The sequence below is a fragment of the Galendromus occidentalis genome, unplaced genomic scaffold (assembly GCF_000255335.2).
Source record: "Galendromus occidentalis unplaced genomic scaffold, Mocc_1.1 scf7180000077170, whole genome shotgun sequence".
NCBI lineage: Eukaryota > Metazoa > Arthropoda > Arachnida > Mesostigmata > Phytoseiidae > Galendromus > Galendromus occidentalis.
Window position 1 is genome coordinate 479,324 of NW_003805158.1, and position 14,231 is coordinate 493,554.

Consider the following 14,231-nt stretch of genomic DNA (forward strand, 5'->3'; position numbering starts at 1 on the left):
GAGTTTTTCCCTCTGAATTCCAGAACATGCGCTAAAGCTCTTGCGTGATCGAGGTGTGATCCTGCGTCTTACGACGCGACGTAGCTGAGTGATCGAAAGGGTACGACAAGTGAAGAACGGTGGGAGGGACCGCCTCACTCCGGTCGAACTGTCAACGGAGATCATCGGAATCATTGTACATATATCTTGTCGATGGGCAAAAGTTTCATACCGCTTATAATTTCTCCTACGCCTTTGAGCTGGACGGGGCAGGCGAACAATCCAAGGCGATCTTGAGCATACCCACAAGGGTACAGGAGTACACCGTTTAGTACGTCCGAGTGTGCCAGCCGAATTTGATGTCTTGTTGATGGAGGCGCCAAAAAGAGAGAGGATCGCCCGGGATGACGTCATGAGACCGGATTTGGGTGCAAAGTGAGCGCCATGGATATTCGGAGGGGGAATTGGTCCGAGCCGATCCCGGCTGCCCGCTTGGGGCGAGCCGGAGATCGATTATGCGAGATTTTTCGCGCTCCATACTTGCCAATTGAAATTTAAAAATGGAGCGCGCTTCTATGCGCGACGATTCCATCGAGCGACTCACATGGCCATCGAGTGATGCTCCTCTGCTGCATCTCTATTCTATAGATGTGCATGATGTTTTAATCTACTTTATAGGCTCGGTTGGAGTTTAAAGCTCTAGTCGGAATTCCCCTGGGATGTTCGGGGCGTCTTCGGCTGCGCGGAATCCGCCATCGATGCCTGTCGGATCCTCTGTACTCGAAGCTGCATATAATTGACTCCCGCGGAAAATGAGCTCAGAGATGAACTCTCGCGTGAGAGGAAACAGTATATCTTTCAGTTTCGCTGCTACGATTGTGTTTGCCCTCTGCGGTGTAGATGGGTTTTCTCACTGGATTGCATCAGACGACGGGGAGATACGGCCACAGGTAAGCGTTTCTCTGAATCCGTCGCTCTCCATTCCCTTTTCCGACCCTCAGAGGCACTTCAGTCATTTTTCCACAATATCTCTCTTCATCATGTCTTTACCCCCATCGGAAATGTTTACCTGAAAGGATGTAAGCTGGAGTGCCTTGCCGCTTCCTTCTCCATTTACCTTGGATGGAATTATCCTTCTCGAAAAGATGGATTTCATCATCCTGGAAAATTACTAGCCATCTCATCCGATAGCTGACCCGAAGAATGACTTGGAACTTCCGAAAACTTTGCAGTCTCCATCGATTTTCGCTCTGCGGTCCCCCGGCGATCTGCCCCTAATACACAAACAAGAGGAACGATTGGAAACAGTGAGGGCCTTGCGGAAAGAGTTGCTCCAGCGAAAAGTGAGATCCAAACCCCTTTGTTTTCTGAGGCATAAAGTGCCATGCAGGATTCGCGCGAGCAGGAGGAGATTCGATAATCCGTGCTTTATCTGAATCTTCAGGAAGAGATCGACCGGAGCGAAGAAGAAGCAGAAAACATAGAGGAACGTCTATATGCCGAAGATACCGATTGTCAGATAGCGGGAACACCTCTGACTGAAATGGATCTCTACGTTTCCACTGTGGTGCCGTTTGAAACCAAACTCCGCCCCAGAAAATTGACCTCCCCGAGAGAAGTTCAGGAACCTGACTGCACGCGTTACCTCAAGCTCGACTTCAGTATGCATGCTTTCGAGCATCTGATGGGAGTCCGAGAGAGACGCAACTTGTCAATGGTCTCAGAGACCGGTCTTCATAAAGCTTTATCCGAAGCGGACGTCGAGGATGTGGAGCACTTTGGTGAAGTCATCACCGAGCTCCTCGAAACAGACTCGAATTGGGTTCGTGAATTAGAATATCTCTTCGTCGGGAAGGGAAGAAAACCTATTTTCATTCCGGATATTCATTTCTTCGATTGAACAAGGTCTATTGCTCCCCCAGACCGCTTTCAACCTGGCCGCTCTTTATTGGCGCGAGAGGGGATCCGCGGCTGCAGCTGTCGAATGCTTGCGTAGGGCCCTTCACGTCTCCCCGCACGAAGTGAAAGACGTGGCTCTGATTTCTCTCGCGAACGTTCTGCATCGGGGCCATCGCTCGGACGAGGCAGCTGTCGTCGTTCACGCCGCTATCGATATCGCTCCTGATAATCCAATTTGTCATTTCACTCTCGGTTCGTGCAGAGTATTTGTCTGTTTCAATATCATCATTCTTTCACTCCCATAATAATATCAGCCAGTGGGGAGCCGAAATTAATATGAGACGACCCCTGACCGCTGCAGGTAATATTTACGCTGTTTTGGGCGAGTACAACAAGTCCGTTATATGCTACGACAACATGCTGAAACTTCAACCGGAGTTCCGGTCCGCTCGGCAGCGTCTCCACGCAGTTCGCTGCCATGCAAAAGTCGAAAACGCACTTGAACGTCAGCATCAACAGCTGCAAAACGTAAGGAACCAGGGGTTGTTGTTTTCAAACAGAACGATAGATCGCGGACAACCTTCGGACTATCGGAGGAAAAGGTATGAGAGCATATCTCTTCCAGGTATTGGATAAACTCAAAGAGTATCAGCACCGTAAAGAAATCTACGTGCAATTGATGGGTCAGCTCATCGAGGAGGCCGTACCGCCTCAAATCTGGCAGAAAGACTGTGAATCTTCGCGGAAGGACTGGCACACCGGGGACGAGCCGCCTGGCTTTCCTTTTTTCGACAACATGCTGGATCTCCAGTTCAACGTTCGACCTGGGGATAAGATCACGCCTGCTTGTGATGAGGACTCACCGAAAGCTAATTTCAACAAGATTGAGGCCGGAGAGAAGAAGATTCTCAAGAAACTGTACAATTGGTAGTAATGTGGAAAGTCCGGGCTCTTCGTCGACTGCAGGTCATGATCTCACCTCTTTCCTCGGCCTGTCTTGCCAGGCGGGATCGTCGATCTTTTCGAGGCGATTTCACCTTAATGAACGGAAGATGAACTAAATGTGATCTGCCTGATATGAAATTGTCGGTACGCTTAGTCATTGTACGAGAAATATTTCCCCCTCCGCCTCCTATTGTCTGATTGTGAAATCTTTGAAGCTCGATCTGGGACCAATTCCGGGACCTGCTTGTAGGCAAGACAGCCCTTCTATAGGGGAAAATATCCCAAATGACATTCTAATGAATGTGAGTTGCTTCAGTTGATTGTGCCCATTTTGGATCTCCCCGGAAATGAGCTGTGCATGCATCAGCTCCCAGATCCTAGTGATCCTTTCCCGATCGAGAACCCGAGGAACGTCTCCTCCGGTGGCATCAATGAAAACGGGGTACATGGAACATCTTGTTTATTCAACATGTGCACTATAAATGAGGCTGACGCTAAGCATGTCTTTCACGCATCTCCAGACAAGGACCATCACACGCCTCCAATGGTCAGCAACAAACCAGTAGTTCGATAAGTCATTTCTTCCAGTCAACCAATAGATCGATAAAGCCTTAATAAATATGAGCAGATTCATATGAAAATCTCTAGATATATTCACTTTATGGCTAGTTCGGGCATTCCGCTCTCACCGATCGGAAGAACGTCATTGCTCTCACCGGAGTTCATTTTTGTTCTCATAGACCGCTTGCGGTGCCATGCGAGCACTATGAGTCTGCTGAGTTTTGTGAGTTCTGTTTCTTTATGATTCCCTGTATGGTTTTGCTCAACCACGGGGTGCTCTCTTTCGACTTTTCTTTATCTTGCACGATTCTTGTGAGCTGATGATTCAGATCTTGACACAGGCATTCGCTCTCGACCAGGGCCAGTTTCGTCTGAGCCAACTCTAGCTCCAGCTCTCTCAATTGCTGCTGCAACTCGGTTTCCTCCTCCTGGAAGACATAGAAGGAGAGTTCAGAGAAGAATGGGATCTTGTGGGACTCGAAGGACCCCGAAAAGTCTCCGGATCGGAGAATCATCGATTGGCTGCGGAGGTGCAGCGGACCCCGTCTAACTCAACCGGATCGGGGTCCTGCTTTGATTGAGCAAAGAATCCGATCCTCGAGAGCGACACACGATAGGCTCGATCCGGGAGCGGATATTAGGTCCGGATCAGGTACCGATCCGATCATGCGGCGTCCCGAATGAGGGGAATTCACTGTTCTCGTTTTCGAGACCATCTATCGAGAGGATCAAACAAACCTGAGTATCCTCGCCCATTTGTTTGCGTTTATTCCGATTGCAATCGGCTTGGATAGCCTGATTCACTTCCTGAAGTCGTCCACAGATTTTTTTGTACTCGGAGATGGTGTCGGTCTGTTGCCGGATCGTAGCATTGTTCTCGCATCGAACCACCTCGGCGTTCTCGGCTTCCCGTCGGCACATTTCTTTCAATTGCTCCAGTTGGGACCGAAGAGCCTCGTTTTCTTGCGACACGTCCGTGTTGTATTGCTGGAGTTGTCCTACTTCTTTCCGCAAACTCTCGATCCTGGGCGGGTAATAGAAGCCGCGTCAGGTTGACCTCCATCGAGGAGCTCGCCTCAATGAATATCGGAATCATGATTTCCAAAGACTCGAATGGAAAATTCACATACTTATCGTTCGCTTCGTCGAGCTGGCGTGTCAGTTCGAAGCGAGTTACGATGAGCTCTTGAGCGAGATCGTCGTTTTCTTGATCGAGTCTCTGCTGAGAATTGAGCAGTAGACGATAGTCTTTCTGTAGCTTCTCGTTCGGATCGATGTTTGCTTCTTTCTCTTGGAGGAAATCTTTCTCCCATTTCTTGAGTTTCGCCGAAGTGATCTTGACATGGTTAGCGGCGCGAATGAGTTTGAGCGCAGCCTCCTCACTGCGGTATTTTCGCGGGATCGATACCCTGGAACCGGATCGAAATTATGGCATCCCTTGAGAGTCCGGCGGAGAGAACATTGTTCAATTCAGCGATGCTCGGAGGCTACAGATCAGGAATATTCACCTAAAGTGTTTGAGAACGCCCTCAAAATCAAGGGTAAGAAGGTCCCGTTTACTCTCCATGAGGATAGCTACCGCGAATTTGAAGAGAAAATCCGGTCCCGTCAGCATAAAATTATCCAAAACCAAGAAGACCTGCGAAAAAGGACTTCCCTGTCATTCAAGATCGGAGCAGAGACCCGGTCGAGACCATAGTGACACTCACCAGATACAGTGGGAATTTCGCAGTGTACAGTGTTAGGAACCATTGCGAAGCGAACATATGCGCTTCGATGCCGAGATCCCGGAAGTGACTTCCGATCTCGGGAATTTTCTCTGTGTACAGCTTCATCAGCTGATATAACTGGAAGAGTGAGGATTTCGTTGGAGAGGGGTCTTCCGGAAGTGAAAGTGGAGCGAAGGATCCGCGAGGGAGATGCAAGGCCAGGGCTGTTCTCACCTTCACATGAAGTGTTTCAAAGTTGTCAAGGTAGAGCTGCCGAGTATTATATTTTTCGTGACTCATGATGACGTTCAGGATAAAAAACGCTTGTTCTTCCGGCATGTGCAAGAGGAGGGCTGCTGCTAGATACGAAAGGCCCTGGCAATATGATACTGCCGTGTCGTGCAGAGAGTAGGCCTGAGAGAAGCAAAAAGGTATGAGCATGATCCCACAATACAGTTTACAACGATATTCGGCTGCAGGCTCTCTCCATTATATGCATCGCGATCTTCAGAAACCTCCTGACACGTACTTTACACAGTCTGTACAGTTTTTCCTGTCCTTGGGCTTCTTTAAAAAACTCATGACCCGGGAACGTTCGGTGAATGTCTCTTTCAATGGCCTGGTCAACTGACGGCACGTTTTCTTTCTTCACCAGCATTTGATACAGCTGATAATTTTCATTGTTCGATGTCGACGTGGTCAACAGTTGCCAGACCTGACCTCGGAGCACCTGGTGATGGCGGAAGTTCGAGTGAGTGAGGCTGGCTCTCCAAAATCGATCGTTCCGATTATTTGGGAGCCGCTCCGTCGAGATGATTACCTGTGGCACTCCGTGGTTCTGAATGAGGATGTCTACTTCTTTCGGTTTGGGATTGCCTTCCCAGACCGAGATTAAATTCGACCATTCATCGAGCTTCTCTTGGCCGCTTTCCTTGCAAACGAGTCCGGTCCCGGACAGCAGTGGCTCGTCCTCGTCGGATTCTCCGCTTTCTAGCGTTTGTTCGATGGGATGGAGGACTTTGCCCGTTGACGTCGTCATTTCAACCAATTCGAAGCAGTCGTGGGACTGCAAGAGAAATGAGTATGTTGTTCATTCGCAGCTCGCGCGATCGAAAGACCCCTTGATAAGTGAAGTATTGAGAATTGGGGATCACCTGTTTCAAAATCAGTGTGAACGTTTCCGAGAAGGGTTTCGAGGAGGCGGTACCCAGAGCGTTGGACAAAGTCCAAAGAGCCCTATTCTTCTCCTGTGATGGTCCGATTCGAGCCTGGGTTTCGAATACGAAGCGAACCGGTTCCTTGACGCGCATGAGGACGAGATCGCAAGCCACCGTCAAGTAGACCCGTGACTCCCCCGACGTGATTGTATTCAGCAGTTCGAAGGAGGGATTGTCTTTGGGATCCCAGCAAGCGTCGACATGGAATCCGCTCGATGGACTCGAGGGCTGATTCGTGTCGTTGTTGCCTAGCGATTTACCAAGGGAATAAGAAGATGAGGCGTTCAGATATCGAGTACTCAGAATCTAACGATCAGTTCTCGGAGACACAAAGAGACTCGTTGAGAAGATCGAACAGAAAACCGCATGCAAACAAACAACAAGCAACATACCGAGATCTGTGGATGGAGTCACGGAACACTCGATAAGATCCTCGCGACTTATGCCTCAAAAACACATACATATCGCCACAGAAAAACATCTCCGGAGCTGAACTCACCGGTGCCAATTAGCTGCATGTCGCTGTGGCGGACGTGCCGCCCCGGAGACACCAGAACACCGAAACATCTTTCGATTATCACTGGACTAGGCTGCGTCGTTGGATCTATAGTAAGTACGATTTGCTTCTCGACGTTCCGTCTCAGTTTGAAAACTTCGGTAGTTCTCGCGCAAGGAACGAACTGTCCCCGAGAATCCTCTTCACGGATGTCGAGCGTCATCTGGAATAGATTGCCCCGTTGAACGCATCATCCTATGCTTTCGAAAGTCTAGAAGAGATCATGTCTCGCTCTGGAAGAGTCCGATTCCAACCTGAACGTTGACTATCTGCTGTGCGCCTTCGGTCGTATTTATAAAGTGAGCTTCATTCGAAATTTGTATCGAATGCATGGCCTGGAAGACTCTCTTCTGAACTTCTTGAACGACGTCCGCAGAAACCGCGTTGAAACAGAATATTTTCCGCTGGTTTTCTGCAAGAGCAACCCATCTCAGTCCCGAGGCTAAATGGAAATTCTTTGACTCTGTCATACCAAAATCGCTCGATCCGCGCTCGGATTACTCACTGTCGGATAACACCGGATAGTAAATGAAGGCGAAGCATCCAGGGTGCTCTCGGAGGCCCGTGGTGAACTGGCTTATTTGTCGAATGGGCAAGGAGTAAATTTCCTCGCCTGTCGTTTTACAGAGAAGTCTGAAATAATTACTGTTGAAAAGTGAGTACCCCAAGGGGTGCGAACACAGACCATGCTTCGTGCCATCGTTAGAACGCAACATCGATCAATGTTTGAAATCAAGGATAGGGACGGGTTATCCAACGTAACAGCTCGCGCGCCACAGCTAAACGCGCGGAGTCGCAGATCTAGTCACCAACAAGCATTTGGTGTCAGATTGGGATTAATTCTACACGAGTGAAAACAAATTTGCTCGTATCTGGCACTTCGTGAGCTGGCGTGAGTAAGTCATTCAACGAATCAAGCAGTCGATGTGAGTGAACCGTCATCATGCGCTATCGGGACGACGTTGACAACACCATTCCGACGTTAGACTTCCGAGAGACTTACACTGCCTTGCCATCTGCACGGGCTGGTAGCTTGAGAGCGACTCGGATCTGCTCTTCCTTGGGCGCATCCATAGCTCTGAGCATGTATTCGACAATGATATGTTTGAACGATCGCGTGTCGCTGGCGGGCCACGGCCGATTTCCGAGGTATGTGATCGATTCGAACATGACCCACGGCCCAGCATCGCTCATCACCGTGGGATGCATAACGAGTGATCTGGAATGGAATACCTCATGAAACGTCAAAGGAGAGAGTGCCGCTGACTGGATGCTGCTGCCGATTATTACACGAAGAGATCGGGGAGAATCTTTGGGAAGAGCTCGTCCATGAGAAACTTGAGGCGGAGAAGTCATTTTACCGGAATCGCTTCATGGCTTGAGCTGCATTGTTGAACTCACATTTAATATTGGCTCTACTGAAGTGATTAAGACCGTGCTAAATCTCTCGGAGAGAAGGACACCGGCCAGTTCTCCTCGCCGATTTCACAAATTCGTCGACGGGAACAACAGGCTCGCCCCCGTCGACCCTCCTTCGAGCAGGTCCAATCGGAGAGGATACTCGCAAGCCTTTGTGATAAGTTCGGGGCAATAAACAAAGAAGATCTCGAAATCTCGCTGCCACTTCCTAATAATACGCGACGGTCCCTCCGCCTCTTTGAGCAAACGCATGCCCGCCCGCCTGCCTGCCAGACCACACGCCAGTGAGCTTTCGAATCTTTGGAATCTGTTTACAAGCAATAACAAGGTGTTTCGCCGTGGTCGATCCATCGACCTTACTCGCGGATTGCCCAACGGAGGTCTGACGACTTTGGAGGAACCCGCGGATGACGAAGGAGCTCCCCGTGAAAGAATTCGGAGCGTTCTCGTTCCTCGACAGGGAGTCTCGATGGTCGCGCTGTCCGAAGAAGTGGCTCCGTCGGAAGATACTCCGAGTGCATTCCAAAGCAGAGCGAGTGATGGAGGAAGAGAAGGGAGCCAGCCCGAATCCGAATTCGGTCGTCCGTCGGGTCGCACAGAGAACGGTACGGGAGCGCGTTCTCGTTAAGAGTTGGCCGCGCAACGAGCCTTTCAAGCAACGGACACCGCTGATGTCCAACGAATACGCGCATGGTCAAACAGTGCGTGAATCATCGGTCGTCGAGAAAGGACCGGAGAATTCTGAGAACCCAATCGATCGCTAACTGAACGACAAGATTTTGCCACTCTCTGATCGCGGTTTCGACGCAAAATCTACTTTCAAAGCGGGGAACATGATTCCAATCGATCGATTGTAATAGAATCTGCGGCAATAGCCGCAGCCACGATGAAAGAAGTCGCAACAGCGACGGATCGATCCCGAACGATGGGGACCCACTCTCGACGTGAGCACCTCCTGGAGGCAAGGCCGCCACGACTGACACGGGCTCTCACCGGAAGCAGACATCGACAAAGAAAACCACCGAAAATTTCTCCGGATCTCATTTCTCAACCATCTCGAAATTTCTCTCTCACTTTGAAGTCATCCGACGGATAATGGGGGAATCGTAGACTTGAAAAGGGAGGGTGTCTTTTGTTCAGATAGACAACCATCACCCCATAAGCGAAGAGCTTCAAGCCATCGAACTCCTACCACAAGCACATGTACGAGCATTTTTCCGCGTGTAGGGGGAGAATCCTGCCATCGAAACCTCACTCTGCACCGCCACTCATGTGACGTATTGCTCGTCCAGCTGATGTGAGGAGAAGTACTCTGTGGGAGTACCTTTTCAGCGGGGAATGCGGTGGAATGCGGCAGGAAGAGCAGCTGTCACAACAGTTCCCTTCGACTCGGTCGTAGGCGCCGACATCCGATGGAAGTCAGTTTCAGAATATTCTCCAGGGTCTGAGATTGAACTTGTGTTGGAGAAACTCACGGGTAGTGCGCGTCGTCTGCGGGATCTCGCCTTAGCTCCTGGAGTCCAGCATTGCTCTCCATGCAACCAGCTGATGCTCTGACAACCGATGCGTTCATCCAATAGTCGGCCTTCGGGTGGCGCCGAAGTTTGAATCGATCGCCGGTGCGGTAGCGTCGGCTCCTTTGCAAGTCTCGAAGCCTAGGGAACGGTTCCATGTCGGAGGGACTTGGTCGTTCGGGCAAAGGTACAAAAGATTCGTTTTTCCATGACCATGCTCATGGCTCTATGAGACTTGCAACACGTCTACTTTTCAGGAATCTGGATGGCTTATTCTCATACGATCAGTTTCGGAAGCAGAACCAAGAGGTTTCCTTTGAGTGACGATTCGATTTGTGTCGAAATCCGTCAGGTTCCGGAATCATTTGCGGGTTTGTTGGCGAATATCGTTTGTTCCGCGTGAACCAGCGATCAGGGAGAGCAGAGAAGAAATGATACCCATCGCATGTCCATCATCATCATTTATAGGGCTCCAACATAAATTGTAGTACGAGAAAACAAACCAACAACTCTAATCCGCCTTCGTGTTAGCTAATTGCGCAGCTTGATGGAGAGTTGCTTGCGGTAGATCGTCCTCGTCCGTCGATGCGGCGATGGGCGCAGCTTGCTCAGCCTCCTTCACGCTCTCTTCATCCAGAGAGCATTGTTGTTCCGTGATGACCTCTTGCTCAAAGGCGTCGTTGTTCAAAGTATCAGATATCGACTCCTGTTTGATCTTGCTCTTGTTCTTGCCAATCAGGTAACCTGCGCCAAGAAGTATTACTCGATAGCGTGACAGTGATGGAAGCTCGGCATCCACAAGTTCCAGAGGCACGGCGCAGAGACTCACTGTTGAACTTGTACTTGGAAAACTTCACGTTGGTGTCAGCGGACTCGAACGGCTCGGTCATGTCGGACTCAGAGGCCATTTCCCCCGAGTGTAATTTGCGCATACTATACTCGAAACCTCTCGATAAAAGGGTGAATAAGGGCTCTTGCTCGTGAGCTGGTAAATCATAAACTTGGCTAAAGTTCAGGAGTTTCTTGGCCTTGACTTTATGGGCAACCATATCAGCTTTTGGTGAAAAGGTGCCGTCGTGTGCATTGAAGAAACAGCTCAAAGGCGCTGGATCGATACATCCCATCCGGTGCCAATCGACAGATCCGAACCAAGCATGGTTCTTGTAATCCTCGAAGCGAGCCGACGTTATACGTTCTGAAATCACGAAACACGTTCGAGGCGTAGGAATAAGCGATGCCGTGCCGATCGAGCATTGGGGGCAGGAGGTCTCTGGAGGGAAGAGCGATACTGAGATGAGACGGGATTTCTTACGCGTCGGGAACTTCACGAGCAACTTCTTGGTGAGCTCCTGATGCAGGGTAGCTCCTGATACGTACTTGACATGTCCTTTTTTTATTCGCTCCTTCAGTATTTTCTCGTTGTAGCCTCGAAAGGGCAGCTTCCCTGAGCAGAGCTGGTAAGACGTCACGCCCAGAGCCCACCTAGTGGATATTCCGAGTCGTTCATTCACAGGGTGATCCCTGTATGAATGAGGAGGGGGCTGGGGGGGAAATTTCCAGCGCCATGCGAAGAAACCTCTCTCACCAATCCATCGCTCTGCCATAGGGCTTTCTCCGCAATATTTCGGGCGGAAGGAAATAGAGGGTTCCAGCGGATTCACCGTCATTGAACTCGACGAAGGTTCGTCTAATGAAACTGTTCTGGTTTCCGGACAGAAACCTCCCAACGCATATTTTGCACGTGTCGAAATCGATGAGCTGGACGCGGCAAGTCGGATGGATCATGACATTCGACGGCTGGAATATTGGATGCGGGGTCTCATATCCTGAGCGAAAGCGTTCCTGAACTCGAACTGGAGGAATACGAACTTGGAGCTCGAATATCGGACACCAACAAGCCGAGCTCATTCACCTTTATGTCCCTGTGGATGAAGCCTCGGTAGTGAAGATACTGGAGAGCTAATCCCAGCTGCGCTAAGATGATCTTGTTGACATCATCGTTCAAAAAATTCGTCCTCCCCTGGATGATCCGCTGCAAGTCCACGCCTCTGATGTATTCCATGAGCGTCACGTAGGCGTGACTTGTCTGATAGCAAGCGTGGTACCGGACGAGCAGGGGGCTGTTGACCATGCTCCCAACCACTTTCTCAGCGCAAGCTTGTTTCGTTGTTTTGAATTTCGCAGTCGGCACCAGTTTCCCAGAGAGGTTGATGTTGCCAACGCGAACATGATAGATAGCGCCGAAGCCTCCGGCACCTGATCGAGCGAGATACCTTTTCGAGGCCGAATTCAGCGGAAGATCGTTTACCCTGCCTCATTGGGGGCGGTTCCTGATTCGGCCGGTACAGATCCCGGAGCCGTATGCATCAATCAGAGAACGGGACTCACCCAATACTTTAATCTCTGTGATTTGAGAGACACGGGGAAGAAGGTTCGCGATATCTTCCGTCTTTACGCTCGACGTCACGGGAATAGCGTAGAATTCCAGAACAGATTGCCAATTCGTTATCTGAACTCTTGTTTGGTTTTCGATCAGGGACGCAAGCTCCGATATAATTTGCACCAATGCCCGGAATAGACGCAGTGACGTGACGGCTGCTCTAGGATCACGCGACACGAACTCTTCGTATAAAACAGCGAGATTCCCGAGATCCTCCCGTGCATCGAGGAAATTGAATCTTTTCTTAGCTATACGGTCCGCGTAATCGATCGCCACCAGACAATGCTGTTCCTGAACGTAATGTTCCCTCGGATATCGATTCGTCGTGAGAACTCGCTCAGTCTTTATGAAACTTTCCAAGCAGACTTGTGCTGAATGCACGACGTCCGGATAATTATCGTACGCAATTATTATCGCTTGTCGCATACTCTGCTTGATTGCGCGCGTGTACTGCGCTGAACCTGGAGGCGGATTCTACGGTTGAAACCAATTCAACCTCGCATCCGACACCCGATCCCTTTCTCCGATTCCAAACTCTACCTGGGGCTTGGTCCCGTTCCTCGTCCATTCCGATTCTCGAACTGTCCTGGATCTGATTCCGGAGAGCCCCGGAATCGTGCTCTCAGTATGCTCAGTATCAATGATTACGGAGGTTCGTTGTTTTCCCCATCAAATACTAGCAGCAGATAGGAACTACGGATATTTTTTTTTACCGACAACGGAATATTGAAAACTCAAGCTCAAGACGTGATGGTCAACCCGACGGCACTTAATCACTCGGGACATTTGCGGGAACAGCTTCGATGATTCTGCCTAGCACAGCAGGCTAAGGGAGTGCTATGACTAGCAGTCAGAATGAGCGAAGGACGGTGATTGCGAAATTGCGAGAGTGTCGAACTACGGGGGCGTCCAGCCAAATCCGGATTCGCGGGAGAAAATCCGAGACCTGTTGGAGAAGTTTCCTCCAGCCAAGATAGATCGGGGGTTCCTGCTCCGCCTGAATAGATGCAAAGGCTTCACAGCATGAGCCTTAGGTGCGTTTCGAAAGGAGCGAAACGGATCTCAACCAGATCTCCGATATCTGTCGGGGCGTGTCTTCTCCGTGAACTTCGCTGACGCAGCATTCTGTGCGACATTCTTCGCAGGTCCTCGAAATCCGCAGATCGAGCTTCCGACTGCCTCGTGAATGGCCTTCGTTTTTAGCAAGCCTCTCCAAGAACGTCGCCTTGTTCGAGCATGGACTATCGAGTTTGCTTACGCGTCCTCGACATGGTGGGCTCGATCAGCTATGTGGGGGAATATGATCCCACTAGAACGATGATTCGCAGCTCGAGACAATATGAGCTTCATGAGGCTCGCGCGTGGCCCGAGAAATTACGTTCCTCGATTCCCTCGCAGAGACAGACCCCGTGCGCGACTCCTCGATCGATAGGGATCGTCCCACTGGAAGAGTCGTGGCAAACGATTAGTCTGAACTCGATTCGGATTGAAATCCAAAATCTCACAAAATCTCAGTCACCGAAGGAGGATATACGCCTTGCTCCTGACAGAGAGCTGATCGGAAAGTCGCGACGTTCTCCGGAACGGAAACGAAGCCCTACATCAGGTGAATAACGACACGGAGTTTGATTTTTTCTAGCCACCCAGAATTCGTTTTGTATTTTTCTTCGACGCCGATACGAAATTCGATTCTCACAAACAATTCTCTTTCCGAACGATTACAAATATTATAATTTTCAGTATTCTCCTTGTGTGGCAAGGAAGGGAATATCTTCGAGTAGACTACTTCCTCGCTTTGTCGATCCGCCTCCATGATTTTCCGAAGTATGTAAGCGGCGTACACTTCATCCTCGTCCACGCTTGTCATTCATTGCTTCTAAGTGATTTTTCCAGAGTTGGTTCGGAAATATTTACAGGGAAAGAGACCGGCGGGGACACCCGCTTACGCACAGAAACTTTTGTTTTGCTTCCACTACTGACGATCATCATCAT

At 50.0% G+C, this 14,231-nt stretch overlaps 3 protein-coding genes across 3 annotated transcripts; 1 reads left to right on the forward strand and 2 right to left on the reverse strand.

Annotated features, from left to right (window-relative positions):
* The first annotated feature begins 803 nt into the window (after positions 1-803).
* LOC100907075 (tetratricopeptide repeat protein 17) lies at positions 804-2,809 on the forward strand. The gene is made up of 6 exons (XM_003741415.1): positions 804-929; positions 1,212-1,322; positions 1,424-1,801; positions 1,902-2,130; positions 2,240-2,406; positions 2,504-2,809. The coding sequence occupies exons 1-6, from the start codon at positions 804-806 to the stop codon at positions 2,807-2,809; spliced, it is 1,317 nt and encodes a 438-aa protein (XP_003741463.1).
* On the reverse strand, positions 2,781-9,822 carry GAPcenA (GTPase activating protein and centrosome-associated). Its single transcript, XM_018638766.2, has 14 exons — positions 9,761-9,822; positions 7,870-8,085; positions 7,372-7,499; positions 7,121-7,278; positions 6,810-7,029; positions 6,248-6,558; positions 5,914-6,159; positions 5,623-5,823; positions 5,328-5,507; positions 5,094-5,231; positions 4,893-5,023; positions 4,515-4,793; positions 4,123-4,408; positions 2,781-3,812 (listed from the first exon to the last, which is right to left on the reverse strand). The coding sequence occupies exons 1-14, from the start codon at positions 9,820-9,822 to the stop codon at positions 3,588-3,590; spliced, it is 2,781 nt and encodes a 926-aa protein (XP_018494282.2). The 3' UTR covers positions 2,781-3,587.
* A 488-nt stretch (positions 9,823-10,310) lies between these two features.
* On the reverse strand, positions 10,311-12,807 carry LOC100907363 (protein kinase C beta type-like). Its single transcript, XM_003741417.1, has 7 exons — positions 12,780-12,807; positions 12,188-12,700; positions 11,712-12,055; positions 11,385-11,596; positions 11,112-11,281; positions 10,629-10,994; positions 10,311-10,543 (listed from the first exon to the last, which is right to left on the reverse strand). Exons 1-7 carry the CDS (start codon positions 12,805-12,807, stop codon positions 10,311-10,313), a joined length of 1,866 nt encoding a protein of 621 aa, XP_003741465.1.
* Positions 12,808-14,231: the final 1,424 nt, after the last annotated feature.